At 38.0% G+C, this 17,752-nt stretch overlaps 1 protein-coding gene across 1 annotated transcript in view; it reads left to right on the top strand.

The window, feature by feature from the left end:
• The window catches only part of TENM1 (teneurin transmembrane protein 1), an 899,404-nt gene that overhangs the window by 624,925 nt on the left and 256,727 nt on the right, over positions 1 to 17,752 (top strand). The window contains exons 11-14 of the mRNA XM_070290794.1: positions 236 to 446; positions 5,343 to 5,444; positions 6,863 to 7,057; positions 10,700 to 10,900. Coding sequence (XP_070146895.1) covers positions 236 to 446; positions 5,343 to 5,444; positions 6,863 to 7,057; positions 10,700 to 10,900 — 709 coding nt within the window. The remainder of the gene's footprint in view (positions 1 to 235; positions 447 to 5,342; positions 5,445 to 6,862; positions 7,058 to 10,699; positions 10,901 to 17,752) is intronic.

Below are 17,752 nucleotides of genomic sequence, written 5' to 3'. Positions count from 1 at the left end.
TAATACTCTAAAACTGAAGGGTTGGTAACATTTATAAATATTGTGAAGGGTTATTTTGTTTTCAGAATTAATAATATGCTTTGGGGTTTAGATGTACTTAAGAATGAATTGCCTCTTTTCCCACTCTGCCCACTTCCAGAGCAAAGAAGTATGAAGTATCATAATTGATGTGAGAGATGTTTATCAGTCTAGAGGTAAAAGTCGTGGCTCATATCTATGTTTGCATTTGTTCCAGTTTGATTTTGTAAAGCTAATGGATGGAAAACAACTAGTCAAACAGGACTCCAAGAGCTCTGATGATACCCAGCATTCTCCTCGGAACCTAATCTTAACCTCACTGCAGGAAACAGGTTTCATAGAATATATGGACCAAGGGCCTTGGTATCTGGCATTTTACAATGATGGAAAAAAGATGGAACAAGTATTTGTGTTAACTACAGCAATTGGTAAGCTGCCTTGGCTATGATTTTGAATCGACAGCATAACTCCAGAAAGATACAATGATGAAAGTGATACAGATGTTATTGAAGCTTATTGCTCGTTCTGTCTTAAAGTCATTACTCAGGATACGTCACAATGAGACAGGTTTACATTGTTGTTGTCAGTAATGTTGTTTAAATGCAGATTAAGATTTTTAAAATGCTCCATTATTTGCGGCTATCTTAGGATACCTGCCATGCTCTTTTTTATGTTTTCAACAGGAATAATACCCTGAATAACATTATTACTGAGACTACATAGATGAAAACCTTCATGAAGAAGGGAAATGAGCAAGAGAAGCCCTGTTAATTCAAGTTCTATTTAAAAAGAAAAAGCAAATAAATACCTTTTTGAAATGGAAAACCTAGCATCAATCCAGTTCTTCTTTAGAACAACTGATTCTGGAAACATTAAGATTGCAAAATACAACCTGAGCATAGAGAAGAGTCTTAAGGATAATAACTTGGGTCATTCAGAGTTCTTTCTTTAGAACTGTTTAGTTTAAAAATCATCACAATGACTTGTTCACTGCGCTCAGAGCCTATTAAAGAATGTTCTTTTCAGTACAATGTCTACACACACTCTTACTCATTTTCACCCTAGTTAATCAGAGAGAGCTCACTCTTGTCATTTTGGGAGGTGAAATCATTCGCCTTTATATAACCCTTTGTATGAATAAAGCTGAGCTCTTTAGCAAATTTAGAGCCCTAAGAGTATACAACTCATAGACACAGTATTTTACTGTGTGAATTTTCGTGAAACACATGTCTTTTAAAAGAAGGGAAAATATTTTACAGCTGTCAGTTTTCTATACAACTCTCACCACTTTATCCTTTAGTTAACCTGTTCTACCATATGTTTAGGATATCATTTTGATTGTTAATAGATATACCATCTGTTCTTTATAACAATTATATTCTATTTTTACTTGATGCTGAAGACCTTTTGTCAGTATAAAATGGTATTCCAGCCACAGATTATTAAAAACTTGCCTCTAAAGTAATCAGAAAGGCAATAAAAATGCACCAATGATTTTTCCCCTTAGAGAAAAGCTCCACTGATCTTACATCTTCAAAAGACAAAGTGTTTGTTAAATTGTGTGTGTGTATATATATATATATATATATATATATATATATATATATATTTTTTTTTTTTTAAGTCATGACACTGTTTTGCTTCTCAGAGATTCAGTAGGGGCAAATTCAACAATTGCATCTTTCATGATATTTGTCCACCAAGACTCAGTTTTGATAATGCAGACTAATCAGATATGAGAGATTGAGTTTCTCCTAAGAAATCAGAGCAATTAGAAGACTTAAAACATTTGTGAAAAGGATTTTCTCTCTTCCTGTTATCCTTACCCCTAAGTTCAAGTTAAAACACTAACCAAGCTATTAACCTTTCAAAAATCAATAGACCCAGAAACACGCTTGGAGTTTTTTTCATGTCCCTTAATTCCTTTCCCAAAGACCCTAACCTTTGATATATAATTTCCTATTATCCGGAGATTAAGCTCTTAGTTTCATATGCAACAACATATTTGCTTCTTCCTTATGCAAGTCTGTTTCTTATTTCTCCTACAATTTCACTTAAAGAGAATTCAAGTAAATTTGCCAAAATGTAAAAGGTATACAAATTATTTACTCTCAATTCTCCCCATTATTTTTATGTTTTTGTAATTGTTAAAAGAGGATGACATATTTGTTCCTTTGTCTATTATGTGGTAATATTATAATCAGTTGGATTGATCGTAACTATATTTGGTCTGCTCATAGGGATCAAAACAGCATAATAACCATTTATTGAGTGACTAATATAGGCGAGCAACTAGCCTGTATTACTATATGTTATTTTCTAGTTTCATGGACAAAGTTATGAATAAGCCAAAGTCTTCACCAACCAGCTCAATAACATGATAATATATACCATTAATGGAGTGACATTCTGCCCCAAGCAGTCTACATTCAGTTATCTTGTTTGATTCTCATCACAAGCCTAGCATAGGTATAGTGGTACTTATATTACAAATAAGAAATCAGAGACTTGGGGTGAGTAAAGAAGTCTCACAGCTAGCAAGTGGCAAAATTGATGTTGGTGACACTCAATATCTCTGATTCCAAGCCCCTGCTCTTTAGAACATTCTCATTCCGTAGGATTATTCATTAGGTTTGGTTTCTCCCATGAGAAAATCTGCCAGAAGCAAAACCCATCATCAGCGCAGATGCAGATCCCAAAGCTCTAGCATAAGAACAGGGTTTTAATCATAGAACTTTAAAATAATTCTCAACTCTAATGAACTGGTGTCTAGGAAGTGATTCTGGAGTAAGATTTAAAAGACAGAAGACAAACTTCCTGCAGGCCATTATAAATAGAAAAGCACATTCTTTTTCATCACTAGTTATTTATGTGTTTCTGCTGTAGCCATCCTCTTCTGGAGTCCCTAGGCTATCCCAATGTCTCTTTGATACCCAGTGGAGGTGGCAGCTTCCAAAACCTCCTCCATTGCCTTCTCTTCTCATTTGCATTGCAGGTGTTAAGCTCTGTGCAGCATTACGGGCCTCGGGACAATTCTTAGATAGTCAATAAGCCAGAGAGATTTTTATTTATTTTGATAGCAAATTTTATTAAACATTTTCTCTCTCCGGTAGCTACATTCCCACAAGGCTGCTTCCATGAAGCTGTCAATACGACCTGGTATGAAATTAAATTCAAATATATTTACCTTTGAAATTTTCCTCTATAGCCTCCTATTAACCATGCAAGGCAGGGAAAATCCAAATGTAGATTTAAGAATGGCCACTTCTTTTTGGTACAAGAAAGCAAAACAAGAAAAGAGATAATAATTGTTCCATCTCTGAATGAAAAGAAATAAGACTCTTTGTGCCTTTTTGTAATGATCTTTTAAATAAAGGTATGATTTTCTGAAAATAACTAATGTTTTAATGAGTTAAAAAGTGGTTAGCTCATTGTCAAATGTTACATTCCTGCCAGCCCAGTTTTCAGCAAATGCCATGTGTCAGGTCTTATCCAGTTCAGTTTTCTAGCACAGGGATCAGAGAACAGACCATTGTAAACTTGCAAAAAAGAATCTGATGTGTTCATATGGATGTCAGAAGAACAATCTCCTCTGTAGATAGGATAGCCATCCAACATGGCCACTGGATTCATTCTCAGCTTCCTAAGGATCCCCTAAATGGACTAGATGCCGCGTTTTTCCTCTTGCTTTTCTTCTGCCCAAGGCAGAATTCCAAGTCTAGAGGCACTAGTTCTCAATGCTTTAATTCAGTCTTCACCTGCAGGGTCACTTGAGGTATTTGTTAGAATGTAGATTACTGGGCTGCATCTTCAGAGATGGGGGCTTCCCAAGTGGTGCTAGAGGTAAAGAATCCTCCTGCCAATGCAGGAGACACAAGAGATGCAGGTTTGATCCCTGGGTCAGGAAGATCCCCTGGAGTAGAAAATGGCACCCCACTCCAGTGTTCTTGCCTGGAAAGTTTCATGAGCAGAGGAGCCTGGTGGGCTACAGTCGTTGAGGCTGCAGAGTTGGACACCACTGAGCAACTGAGCATGACTAATATCCTCAGAGACAGAGTCAATAAATCTGGTGTGAAGCTCGGGTATCTGCATTTTAAGTACTTCAGGTGATCCTCCTGATGTAGGTGGTCAAAAGGCCACAATTGAAGAAATGCTATTTCTCAACTCTCATTATGAATTCTCAGAGTTCAGTGGAAGACATCAAGACTACTTACTAGAATATTTCCTTCTGATTGGAAATAGCTTATCCAAGTAAGACTAGATGAAGTAGATGGTTTGGATTGAAAAGAAAAAACTGGTGCCTATGAGAAGTATGAGTGTAATGGGCCAGAACATAAAAGTCAGAATCCAGGAGTGCTAAGTTATAGAAAATGTACGGAAAAAAGTCATGAAAAGGTGGGGTTTTTTAAACTGCAGGAGTAAAGTATACGTATCATAATAGGTCGTGGACTTGGAATTTGATGCTGTTACACTCAAATAAAATTTTAAACTAAAAACAGTTTTCAATATCATTGTCAGAGACTGATTTTTATAAAACTTTATAACTCTTCAATTAAGTTACTTAGCACAAGATTGGTCAAAGTTCTGTTGTATTGAAGATACTATGTCACCAGAACTATGTACAGGCACCTTCAAAGCCTTCTCAATTCCCCCTGAAACCTATTCTTCTCTAAGAATGGATTGAAGGGAAATTAGTGGCAAAGAACTGATACGCATTTATAGCCAAGAAAGCATTTCTCAACAAAATGCTTAGGTTCTAGTGCTTTTCAGGGTGGTGAGTTTAATATGAACACTTACTTTAAAAGCTTTCCATTGTTACTTATTAGTGAAAATGAAATACCTGATTATCATATTTAAGCTGTCAAGATAGTAGATTAAACATTTTAAGGTGATAGAGAAGACATTTTTCTTTGCTACCACCTAAATTTAAAAAATAAACAATAGACTTCATTTTCTGGGTTATATTTTAAAGCCCTTTTTGCTTTTGAGAAATGACCTATAATCCTAGGACATTTTTAGTTTTATCATGAATGTCTTTTAAGAATACAGCTCATCTAGACCCTTGATGCATTTTAGAGGTGAGGTTAGTTTTTAGTCCCACTCTTGAATAGCCAATTCAGCAAATCCAGGGTGCTTTAAATAATTTGGTACTGTGACCTCTTACAGGAATCTTTGGCATTTGACTTTAGACAGTAAGTGCTTTGTAGACAGCAGAGGGCAAAGATTTTTATAGGCCCAGGGTTTTTGCAATTTAGAAAAAAATAAAGACTCAATAGCCTACAGGTTTGTTCTTTTTTTTTTCTTCTTTTTGTCTCTATTAATAGAAATAATGGATGACTGTTCGACAAATTGCAATGGAAATGGAGAATGTATCTCTGGCCATTGTCACTGCTTCCCAGGATTCCTTGGACCTGACTGTGCTAGAGGTAAGGCTGCCCTGTTATACCGATTGGTTAGGGAACTTGATGTCACTTGAGAACTTAGAGTTAGTAACAATAGGAAGAGGAGGAGGGATAGGAGTGATAGTAGCAGTAGCAACACCCCCAATGGTCTCTACCAAAAGTTGAGCACTTGCTCTACCAGGCACCATTCTCAACATTTTGTGGTACTTTTAATTCATATATTGTATAATAATCCTATGATATAGATCTATTACCCCGGTTTAATGGGCAAAGAAATAACATCAGAGAAGTCAAATCACTTAACTAAGGTTATCTAACCACTGAGATACCTGGATCCTCTGAAACCAACCACTCCATGATATTGGATTGGCCAAACAGTTAATTCAGGTTTTTCCATAGCATCTTATGGAAAAGCCCAAGCAAACATTTTGGCCAACTTAGTACTTCTATTCCCTTCATAAACTCATTTATAATGGAGGAACTTTGGGTAACCACTTATACAAATTAGGGTAAACAGGAAGAGGTGGACAGTCACCAGCTGGCTGAGTAGCTTATAAGGGAAAGACTGGGAAGGCAGAAGTTAAAGTTTCAAACTTTACTAAACCAGACTTGCCCATAGTTTAATTCTTGAAAAGCTGTGGGTAAATCATGCTGGGTTTTCCCCATAGGCTTACAGTTATTATCAATACTTTAGAGATGCTTTCTGCTTGGTCACAATGTGTTCTTAAAGTTCTCAGTCTGCTAATACTTTCATCTCAGGTTTCTCAGCCACTCAGTTTCTTTAGATTAAATTCTATTCAGCAGAGAATTCAATAGCACTTGCTAGATTCCCAGTTCTCCAGTAGATCTTAAGGAGGTTGCGGGGTAGAAGCAGAGGTTATGGCTGGTATGGAAAAAAATGAATAAGATGAGATATAGGCCCTGCCCTCAGGGTGGTCCATATTTTTTTTTTAATAAGAAGACTAGGAATGACAGAGCAAAGTGAATGTTCCAATGAAGGTCTGCACAGCTGGAATAGGCACAGACATCTGTCCAGTACCAATCTCTAAATGGCCAACTTTTGAAAGATAACACTCTATAATAGGAATACCTCCCTCCTAGTTTTATGAATTTTATCTGCTTGAGGAAGAAACACCAAAAGAGAGAAAAATCCTAACTTATAATAATGATGATGGTGTTGATGATAGTTGTTTAAGAGTATCGAAAGCAAGTGCTTGAAATAATTTCTTCACTCAGGGTGTTTTTATAATTTATCTTTCCCCCAATCCCATAAGAGGAAAATTCTGTTTGTAATCATGAACATGTGCCGATTTAATAAAGGCTAAGCCAGAAATAGTACAATTTTTTTGCCAGAAATATTATATGAGAATCGATAGAGAATTGCTCTTTGGAGATTTTACAAGCATTATGAGAACATTACAAGTTCATTTGCCAACCTTCAGATTCGTGCCCTGTGCTGTGTGGTGGGAATGGAGAATATGAAAAAGGACACTGTGTCTGCCGAAATGGCTGGAAGGGGCCAGAGTGCGACGTTCCAGAAGAGCAATGCATTGATCCAACGTGCTTTGGCCACGGCACCTGCATCATGGGAGTTTGCATCTGTGTGCCAGGATACAAAGGAGAAATATGCGAGGAAGGTCAGAGCCCTGTGTTAATATATTGCTTCAGGCTTTTCTCTCACTGAATGGTCCAAGGTGTCATTCTGTGTTTCTAGAAGAGACATAAGTGGTCTTTGCAAACTATAAATGCACAACATGTCTACTTAGTACATGGAGCAATGGGAGTTCATGTCTCTACTGACAGCCTCTAATAATAACATGAGGTCATACCTCTGACCCTTACAGAGCAGTAGTGGAAAATGCCATACGCCCTCCTCATTTTAACACTGTTTTATGATGAAAATTTCCATCATGATTATTTTAGGTGTTAATTTATAAGCTTTCGTTATTACAGAGTGCACTAGGCTACATCTTTCTCTAAAGCACATAATAAAAATAATATTATTGTGCACATTTGGAACCATTTCATAAATGTTTTCTTTGGGAGTGACTTGTAATTACCATTATTATTATTGCTTTATATTATTTATTTTTATATACCTCATGCTGAAACTTGACCTCCCTGCCTAAGGAAGTAGACTTACCACTAATAAGTTTCAAGACAATGCCTTTATATTAAAATTCACCCCAAAGGAGCATTTACACATACATGCACAATAATTTTATCATTTACAAAACATACTTCGAAACAGCAGTAGTTTTATCATCTAAAGAAGACACATTGGAAAATAAGTTTGCTAGTAATCAGACCTTTTTCATGCCACATTCCTCAAATAAGACTGATTTCAGAAATAATATTAAACCATTACCATGGGAGATGGTCTCATCACAACTGTTGTTCAGGAAATAGATTGCTGAAAATGCACTATAATTGCTTTTTAAAGATGGCTCATTAAGACTATTACACAGCATTTTAAAGGGTTTAATCTCATTCTGCTCCATGAGCAAACAAGAGTTTAGCTTTCCACCTTCCATTATCCATAGTAGAATTTTGGTGTGAAGATTATATCTGTTCCAATATGAATGTCATTGGGCCTTGACAAGGCAGTAAAGTTCCTGACTTACTTTTAGAAGCTGTTTTTATGGGGATCCATCAGCAATCATGATATTTAAGCTATACATTCAGATGCTATACAGATGCACACATGTTTTCACCCCCCAAAAACATGGTGTCTATTGCAACATCTACAGTCTGCCCTGAAAAACATTTAACCTAAGTTAGACCGTTCTAATTTAAATTTTCTAAATAGTTGAAAAAGGACTTAGCTACAGTTTGCCTTCTAGGCCACAAAGAAAATTTATAGACTAACCAAGATAGCAAGGAGTACCACGTTTAAAGGTAGAAACTTTCCAAATATAATTTTTTTTTAATAAAAAATATTTTAAGCCAGATTTCACAAACAGGCTGAATTGGGTGCATGGGTGAATTTTGTTTGTTTCACTAAGTAGTGGTGGTAGTATTTTCATTGTTGTTTAATGTGATGTATTTTGCAAAATTTAAAATAGAGAAGCATCATATGAAAATCTCTATTTCTGGCCTCTCTGGAGCAACAAAAATATCTGGTGACCCTGAGCCCACATTCCTACATAGTAGCAATGATTGGAGCCAATTAACAGCAACTTGGGCTTTCCTAGTAGCTCAGGCAATAAAGAATCCACCTGCAATGCAGGAGACCTGGGTTCGATCCCTTGGTCGGGAAGATCCCCTGTGGAGGAGGAAATGGCAACCCACTCCAGTATTCTTGCCTAGAGAATCCCATGGACAGATGAGCCAGACAGGCTATACAGTCCATGGGGTAGCAAAGAGTCAGATATGACTCAGCAACCAACACACAGACACACACAGCAGCAGCAGCTTCCTTTAAACTGGACACTTATTCCCAGCACACCCTGCTTTCTTATATCCAGCCCACCTCATTCACGTCTGCAACCCACCTGGTCCCTGCAGCCAAATGACTTTGTGCCTCTGACTTAAGTATGACTTATCTACTCATTGAAGATGGTCTTCTAAAAAACAATAAAACTATATTAAGTTAAATACTATTTTATTTATTAAAATTGTTATATTTTGATGCAACAAAATTACCTCCTTCTGAAATAATATCGTACACTAAAGAACCTGCCTGCCAATGCAGGAGACATAAGAGACTTGGGTTTGATCCCTGGATTGGGAAGATCCCCTGGAGGAGGGCATGGCAACCCACTCCAGTATTCTTGTCTGGAGAGTCCCTATGGACAGGGGAGCCTAGTGGGCTACAGTCTATAGGGTTGCAAAGAGTCGGACACAACTGAAGTGACTGAGCGCACGTGCACACACACACACACACACACAGAGACTTTTCCTTTCCCTCCAAATAATGAATAGATCAAATTAGATGTACCTTCTGGTGTTTATTTGCTGATTAGCTTAGGTATTAAAGCATTGTGCTAATGACCCTGAGATCATGGGCTAATTATAATGGCAATAACACTAATTATAAAATGCTTAGTTAGACTCAACTCTATTCCATGGCACATTTGTTGTTGCTATTTAGTCACTAAGTTGTGTCCAACTCTTTGCAACCTTATGGACTGTAGCCCTTGAGGCTCCTCTGTCCATGGGATTTTCCAGGCAAGAATATTGGAGTGGGTTGCCATTTTCTCCTCCAGGGGATCTTCCCTGACTCAGGGATGGAACCCACATCTCCTGCATTGCAGGCAGATTCTTTATCACTGAGCCACCTGGGAAGCCCATTCCATGGCACATGCTACACGCTAAGTCTAGGTCAGTCTTGCAAATGATGGCAGATCGTATCAGTCTGTTTCCATTGCTAGAAAAGTAATTGAAAGCGTACATCCTCATAATGGTTAGGTTATTTTGGTCTCATCTTAGTTGTATGTGAAGATCAGAAATGTGGACATCGACTTTCCCATTACCTGTGGGGTGGTCACTCAGTTAAAAGCACAAAATAATTTTCCCCAAGGCATCCATAGAAATCTACTTGTGAAATAGTTTAGAGTATTTGTTAGAATGTGTCCAAAAATTTCCAGACTTCACAGAATCAGTGTCAAATATAATTGAGTCTGTGATATTCTAAAGCATTGAAAACTATGTCACAGTGTCCTGGTAGAAGGAGAATCCACGAGGCAAAGAATTTTTAAATTGTGTTTAAAATGTTACATTTTCAGTGCTTCTTAGATATAAATGAGAGATTATAAGAAATTAGTCATATGATTCCATGAAACAGCAGTCACCTCAACCAATACCTTAAATAATCCAAACTTAAATATATATATAAAAATTCCTCTAAACACATCAAATAAAAGCCATTTCTGGGAGCTATGATTCCAATTTCAGAAACAGGGAATGACTTACCAAAACTTCTTGATTTTTTTTTTTTTTTTTTTTTGCAAAGCTGAGGAATCCCTACTGAAGGCTCATTCTGGTCCACCCACCCACTTGTGTGGGAGTGCTACACACTGCTCTTAATTTCATAGAACGTATCTGTGGTTTCCTTCTTCTACATTTAGATTGCAACCTTTATGGTAGCCTACCATGTTTTTAAGTGTTGATAATATTTTGGTTCAAACACAGCATTTATGTAAGTCATTTTATTGCCTAATGAAAATAGCATAAATAATGTAATATTGGAAAATCAATGTATCTCAGTGTCCTGGCCACACCTGTTCACTTTCAGCCTTCCCCCCTCACCCTCGCCTTTTTTTTTTTCTGGCCTTCAGAGGACTGCTTAGACCCCATGTGTTCTGGCCATGGCATCTGTGTAAAAGGAGAATGTCACTGTTCTACTGGTTGGGGAGGAGTCAACTGTGAAACTCCACTTCCAATATGTCAGGAGCAGTGCTCAGGACACGGGACTTTTCTTCTGGATGCTGGCACGTGCAGCTGCGATCCCAAGTGGACAGGGGCTGACTGCTCAACAGGTACATCAGAGTCTAATTTTTCACCCTCTTCCCTCACTCCTGAGTTCTTACTGGTCTTTACCTTAAGGTAATATTTCTTAAAGTCAGATCTGTATGACTTCATGTATGCCTTCATAAGGGGCTTCCACATGTTCCCTAGGCTTGTATTTTACTGAGTTTTCATATACAACACACCACTGAGCTTTTCATTGCATTTTTCATTGTTATAGTTCTGTAGTTGAACCTCTGTCTTCATTTTGCACTCTCCTGTAGTTATTCCATCCATTTTGGAGTCTGTTATGATCAGTTCTCTATAGATTATTTCAAATCTATGTCTTACTTCACTCTGGATGACAATCCCTAGGTCCATCCATGTTGCTACAAATGGCATCATTTTATTCTTTTCTATGGCTGAGTAGCATTCCATTGTATATATGCACTACCTCTTCTTTATCCATTCCTCTGTTGATGAGCATCTAGGTTGCCTCCATATCTTGACTATTGTAAACAGTGCTGCAATGAACATTGGGGTTCATGTATCTTTTCAAGTTAGTTTTCTCTGGATATATGCCTAAGAGTGGGATTGCTGGATCATATGGCAACTCTATTTTTAGTGTTTTAAAGAATCTTCATACTGTATTCCATAATGGTTGCGCCAATTTTCATTCCCCCCAACAGTGTAGGAGGGTTCCCTTTTCTGACTTTGGAAACATCTTAATACATGAATGAACACTAAAAAGATGATTATGTGTTTATCAGGTGGATTTAAGAGCCAAGAACATTCCAGGCAGAAGGAATAACTTAAACTAAGAAATGTGAATCCAAATATTCCATTTGGCGACTTGCTAGTCATTGGGTGTGGCTGCACCTAGGAATCCAGAAGATATAATTGGAGAGATGGGCAGGGATGAGAACATAGGGAGTTTTGTTTACACGCCATGCTAAGGAACTTGCATTTCTTCTTGACACAGTAAGAAGCTACTGCGTGGTTTATAACAGGTTGTGTTTTAGGTCAAGGTTAGGAAACAGGACATGGTTACTATATACGTGCTGCTGGAGGCAGGAATTATCACTAACCATGATTTCTACATTGAGAGATTGGGTGACTGATCACAAGTCTTAGTTGCAGCCTGTGAAATCTAGTTCCCTGACCAGGAATCGAACTTGAACCTCCTGCATTGGGATCATGAAGTCTTAGCCACTGGACCACCAGAGAAGTCCGCTTAAATATTCTATAAACAGATTTTCCTCGAGCACTTACTGTGGGCCATGTGCTAACTCTTGGGATACATCAGTGAGGAGTACATGATTCCTGCACTACTGGGACTTTCAGTCTGGCTGGAGGAGATAGAGTCAACAATGAATAAGAGCTATACAAATCTTTGAAACAAGAGGAAAGTGAGAGCTAGTGAGGTTAAATTATTTTTCCAAGGTCACAGAGCTGGCTAATTGCAAACCTGAAAGTTGTTTTCAGGACTGTTGATTTCATCCCACATCTAGCACTTCTTTTCAGCCTCCACCCTCACCCCCTCCAAAGGAAGAGTTAGACAAGGAGCAGGGACTCAGGTGAATAGATTAGCTTATGGAAAAGGGAACCTTCAAGGAAATGAAGGGCATCAAATATCCACTGCATTCTTGTCCAGATGTAACATGGATTCAAGGTAGACTAAAGTAGAATGGGGGCTTCCCTGATAGCTCAGTTGGTAGAGAATCCGCTTGCAATGCAGGAGACCCTAGTTCAATTCCTGAGTTGGGAAGATGTGCTGCAGAAGGGATAGGCTACCCACTCCAGTATTCTTGGGCTTCCTTTGTGGCTCAGCTGGTACAGAATCCACCTGCAATGTGGGAGACCTGGGTTCGATCCCTGGGTTGGGAAGATACCCTGGAGAAGGGAAAGGCTATCCACTCCAGTATTCTGGACTGGAGAATTCCATGGACTGACTATATAGTCCATGGAGTTGTAAAAAGTCAGACACGACTGAGCAATTTCCACTTTCACTTTCAAATTAGAAAGTGGACTAAAGCCACATCCATCCATTCTGGATGCAATAGAAAAAGAACACTAGAAGCACCTCTTGGTCAGAGAAGCAAAAGGGTGAATAGGTATGACCCCAAACTCTGCAGTCTCTCAGGCAAAAGCCTTCCTAATAAAATTACCAACTTGAAAACTAGGGAAAGGAAATGCCTTCTGAATCTCCGGTGTCATGGTAGGAATAGTCCTTCTGTGATTTTTAAGCTCCATAAAGGTTGTTCCCACAGAGCATATTTAACCATCGAGATGATCTCACTGTGCAGACTTTTAATTGAGTATGCTCAGTACAGGAAGCAATTTAACATCTGATTCTTATAATGGATCATGTCATTTCAAAGGTGGATATGCTCTTTGCCATTGATCATTCTCTTCCTCTAAGTGCATGAAGCTTAGCTGTTAGCATGTTAACTGTGTTGCTCTGATACCAAGGGGACTGCAGTGAATGGTTTACTGATTATTTCCAGTCTGTTTTCTAGATACACTGAGTATTGTTAGCGGCTCTGAATGGATACTTGATATAGGGTTCTTTCACCTGGAGATCTCATGGTACTTCACAAAGGTTAACTCATTAGTCTTTAAAAAACACCTCAAGGGGAATACAACAGAAGCTTGTTATAACATAGTTTAGATTTGGATATACTGCAGGTCAAATCATGCTCCCTTAAAATAGAGCTCCTTGCCATGAAATCTCAGTAATACATTTAGCCCTATACTGAAGATACTGGCCGCAGCTTCGAAGATCGGCATTGTAAAACACATCTACTACATTTCTTTCATAAAATCTGGCTTCTCCTGGTCTCATAGTCTCTGAGGAGGAGCATAAAAGCAGAATTTAGAGCTTTGTACTCCTTTCTTCTTGATGAAACTTCCTGTGAGCCACTCTATCTATTGTTATTCTCAGATAACAGACTGTGAAATTTATGGAAGATAAGCATCCACAAAGAGAGGACAGTTTCTGTCCTTTCTACCATAATCCCCTCTCATTATCCTGGATCTTAGAACTGGATTAATCAGCTAGAGAGATAGAACATTAGGTCCTGAAGTATGGACCATAGCCTGCCAGGCTTCTTTGTCCAGGAAATTTTTCAGGCAAGAATACTGGACTGAGCCACCTGGGAAGCTCTGTGTGTGTGCGTGTGTGTGTGTGTGTGTGTACACAGTTGCTATATAACAGGAATCATCTGTAGTTCTGGGTGAAGATTCCATAAGGCTTTGTTGTAAGGATATTTATTTTCAGGCTATCCTATGACATGTGACCATTTTGTCCATTGGAGAGATGACACTGTGTGTGTGCTTGTGCTCACATGTGCTTGTGTGTGTATTCACAGCATAGTGATTTTGAGTAACTCATTTAAATTTTTTGAGTCTCAGCTGCCTCATTTTTGAAATGGTAGAAGATTAGCCAAGTGGCTCTTGAGACCCTTTTCAACACTGAAATCTATGGTTCTTTAGCCTATCTATTGAGCTGTTGACACTGATTATCGATGGTTTGTGGATATAGTTCATAAACTCTCAACTCCATATTGTTTATGATGAGAAAATATTAATTGCAAATAACTTTGTTTATGTTATAATGAAATCCACACTTTAATATATAGACCATTTTGTTTGAGAATCTACCTCTATTTGTAGAGATACACATGTACACACACACATAAACGTGTGTGTATATAACAATGTCTTGTTATGTTTTTAAGTGTTCCCTAATGGATGGTGATATGCATCTACTAATAAAACAGATAATTAGAGGAGGAAGTTGTAAAAGGCTTATATAATTATAATTGCTAGAAAAACTTTCCTTGATTATACAAGTATCATATGCTTTTAGAACATTATTCATTTTCCCCTTTATTGAAAGCGCCAATAATCAAAAGGTTTTCATCTGATTCTACATATCTGTCACATATAATGCGTCACTTTCCTGAAATTTCCAGGTATTGAGTAGGTCATTTGAAATGACTAGTGTACACTGTATTTTTCCTATAGATATTACAGTAACAGCAGGGTTGTACATGCCATTTGATAAAGAAGCTTTGTTCAAAACAGAATGTACATGCTACAGGCACAGCTATATAGTCATTCATCATGCCACTGAAGGGAAAAATCCACTCATATATAAAGTAACTGAAATTAAGTGTCTTCAATAGAAAAGAGATAATCAGCGTAACCAGATTAGGAACGTAGGGTTGCAAATAATCTTGTCTATTCAGTTTGGAATACACACCTGAATTTCTTAAGAGCTGTAGCTGAGTTCACAAAAGAGAAGTCTCTACTAGTTATCAAACAATGTTAATATATTATAATGAACAAATTTCATGGACTGAAAAGCTCAAATATAGACAGTCACTGAAACATGATGGAAAGTTTTATACTGCTTTTTAGCATATAGGGACAAAAAGGCTTATGACTAATTCCTATGTAGGCTTAATTATTTTTAATTTGCATTCAAAGTATGACAACCTCTGATCAAGTTTAGCATGCTTGGGGCTGGTGCATGGGGATGACCCAGAGAGATATTATGGGGAGGGAGGTGGGAGGGGGGTTCATGTTTGGGAACGCATGTAAGAATTAAAGATTTTAAAATTAAAAAAATTAAAAAATAAAAAAAATAAAGTCACTTTTTTCTATTCTGGAAGAAATAAAGGGTAAACCTTAAGGTGACTCTGATTTGATTGATTTAATAAAATAAACCCCTGCTTGAAACATAATGGCTACACCATTAACACCACAGTGAGGTAAGAACATTAACTGTAGATTTGCGGAATCTGTCAGTGCAGTTCATCAGTGGCACTAGAAATACAACCCCCAAAGCATCCTTAATAGAATTCAAGTCAGATTAAGAGTGTAAGAATCCACAAAAATATTTTTGGGAGGCAGATATGAAATGGAAAAAAAATCATACTATTATCATGATTTCCTAGCAATACATCCTACTCAGAGATGGCTTGACACCCCCTAAGTTTTTTTGTCTTGAGTGAAAATAGAAATCAACCCCCCCCCAAATTCTCAGATTCAAAAATACCTTATCTTTATCAAAGAGAGTCCATTTAATAGCCATCAAATCTTATGATGTGATTTAAAGCACATCAAATATCAAATGTTTTCAAAATACATCTTTTACATTTTGTTCTAAGGCGATAAAAACCATACCTTTTCTGTCATCATTAGCAGACTGCAATGCAAAAATCCAGTGAAACTTTTGACAATTTGACAAGTTTGAACAGTGAGGTAAATTTGCAGCTCCCTCTGTAAATCTGAGCTAACTCTGCTGACTGTTCCAGGACATTAAAGCTTTAAAATTGTTTTTCAAACCAGGGACATATATTTAAGGTGGCAACTGTGAGGTAAGAAAATGTAATTAAGTAAACCTGAGTCTGAGGAGGCATGCTTATTTACATGTCTCAAGTACAGTTAATAATAAGGAGTGCATTTGGAAAGACCAATAGGAGCATCAAAAGAAACCAGGAAAATTTTGTACTGTACCATTAAATGCATTCCTCCCATTCACCCAAACTTTTTCTGAATTCCAAGCTCATTTTCTGTTTGGCATTTTTCTCAATTCATGTTCATCTGCATGAAATGAAATAGACCCAGAAAAGGGTGTAATCTGAAAGTTGTGTTTGGCCCTGTAGGTGAGATCCTGCAGGAAAGGTGGCCACCTGGGTGCTCCCCTCCACAGTCTGACCTGCTGCCTGCTTCTCTGACATGGGCGGTGGGGGTTGGTCTGAGCAGGGGCAGGGCAGGAAGGTAGAAAGGGTCTCTAGTAGAGATGGTTGAGAGAGGCTTTGAAGGAAGCCAGAATTCAGTTGTGCAAAATCAGTGGCCAAGATATGGAGAAGGATCAAAATAAGTTTTTCCAATCCTGTACAAAATCAAATTATTAGAGATATTAAAGAGCACTGTATACATTCCCCCCCATAAACTGAAAGATACTTTCATTCCTGTAATAAAAATATCCTGCATTTATCCATTGGTTTTAATTTTTTCTCCAAATACTGACATAGCCATTTTCTTTATTTCATTATATTTTTTAATAAAGCCTTATTTTTCAGTCATGTACTTACTTTTATTTTTGGCTGCATGGGTTGGTACTTGGGATCTTTCATTGCAGTGCACAGACTCTCTAATTAGGGTGTGCTGGGCTCAGTAGTTGTGGCGTGTGGACCCAGCCACCCTCACAGCATGTCGAATCTCAGTTCCCCCACCAGGGATCAAACCCACATCCCCAGCGTTGGAAAGGGGATTCTTAACCACTGGACCACCAGCGAAGTCCCCCCATTCATTATTATGGCCATAATCCAGGGTCATTATTAGAGTGTGGATTGCATATTGAGCTTTGATAATAAAAACTACCTCTAGAACCTTTCCGGAGATTTGCTTTACATGTATTTTTCTGAGTCATCGGAAAGGGATAGGCTACCCACTCCAGTATTCTCAGGCTTCCCTTGTGGCTCAACTGGTAAAGAATCCATCTGCAATGTGGGAGACCTGGGTTCGATCCCTGGGTTGAGAAGAGCCCCTGGAGAAGAGAAAGGCTACCCACTCCAGTATTCTGGCCTGGAGAATTCCATGGGCTGTATAGTCCATGGGATAGCAAAGAGTTGGACACGACTGAGCAACTTTCACTTTCATTCTTCTGAGTCATTGGAAAGAAGAGGCATAGGAAGGACAGAGATTTATCCTTCATTAAAGAAGGACCGTACATTTTCACCTGGTAAGAACTTGACTTATACTTCCACATTCCAGTAACCTAGCAAACAGGTTTCTCTTATTCTCATAATATCATTAAGGTGCAAGCAGGGTTAATAATGTTTCCTCATTTTATAGCTGAAGGAACTAAT

This window comes from Ovis canadensis, chromosome X (assembly GCF_042477335.2).
Source record: "Ovis canadensis isolate MfBH-ARS-UI-01 breed Bighorn chromosome X, ARS-UI_OviCan_v2, whole genome shotgun sequence".
In the NCBI taxonomy this organism is placed as follows: Eukaryota; Metazoa; Chordata; class Mammalia; order Artiodactyla; family Bovidae; genus Ovis; species Ovis canadensis.
The sequence above is the reverse complement of the archived record's forward strand: the minus strand, read 5'-3'. Positions and strand labels throughout refer to the sequence as shown.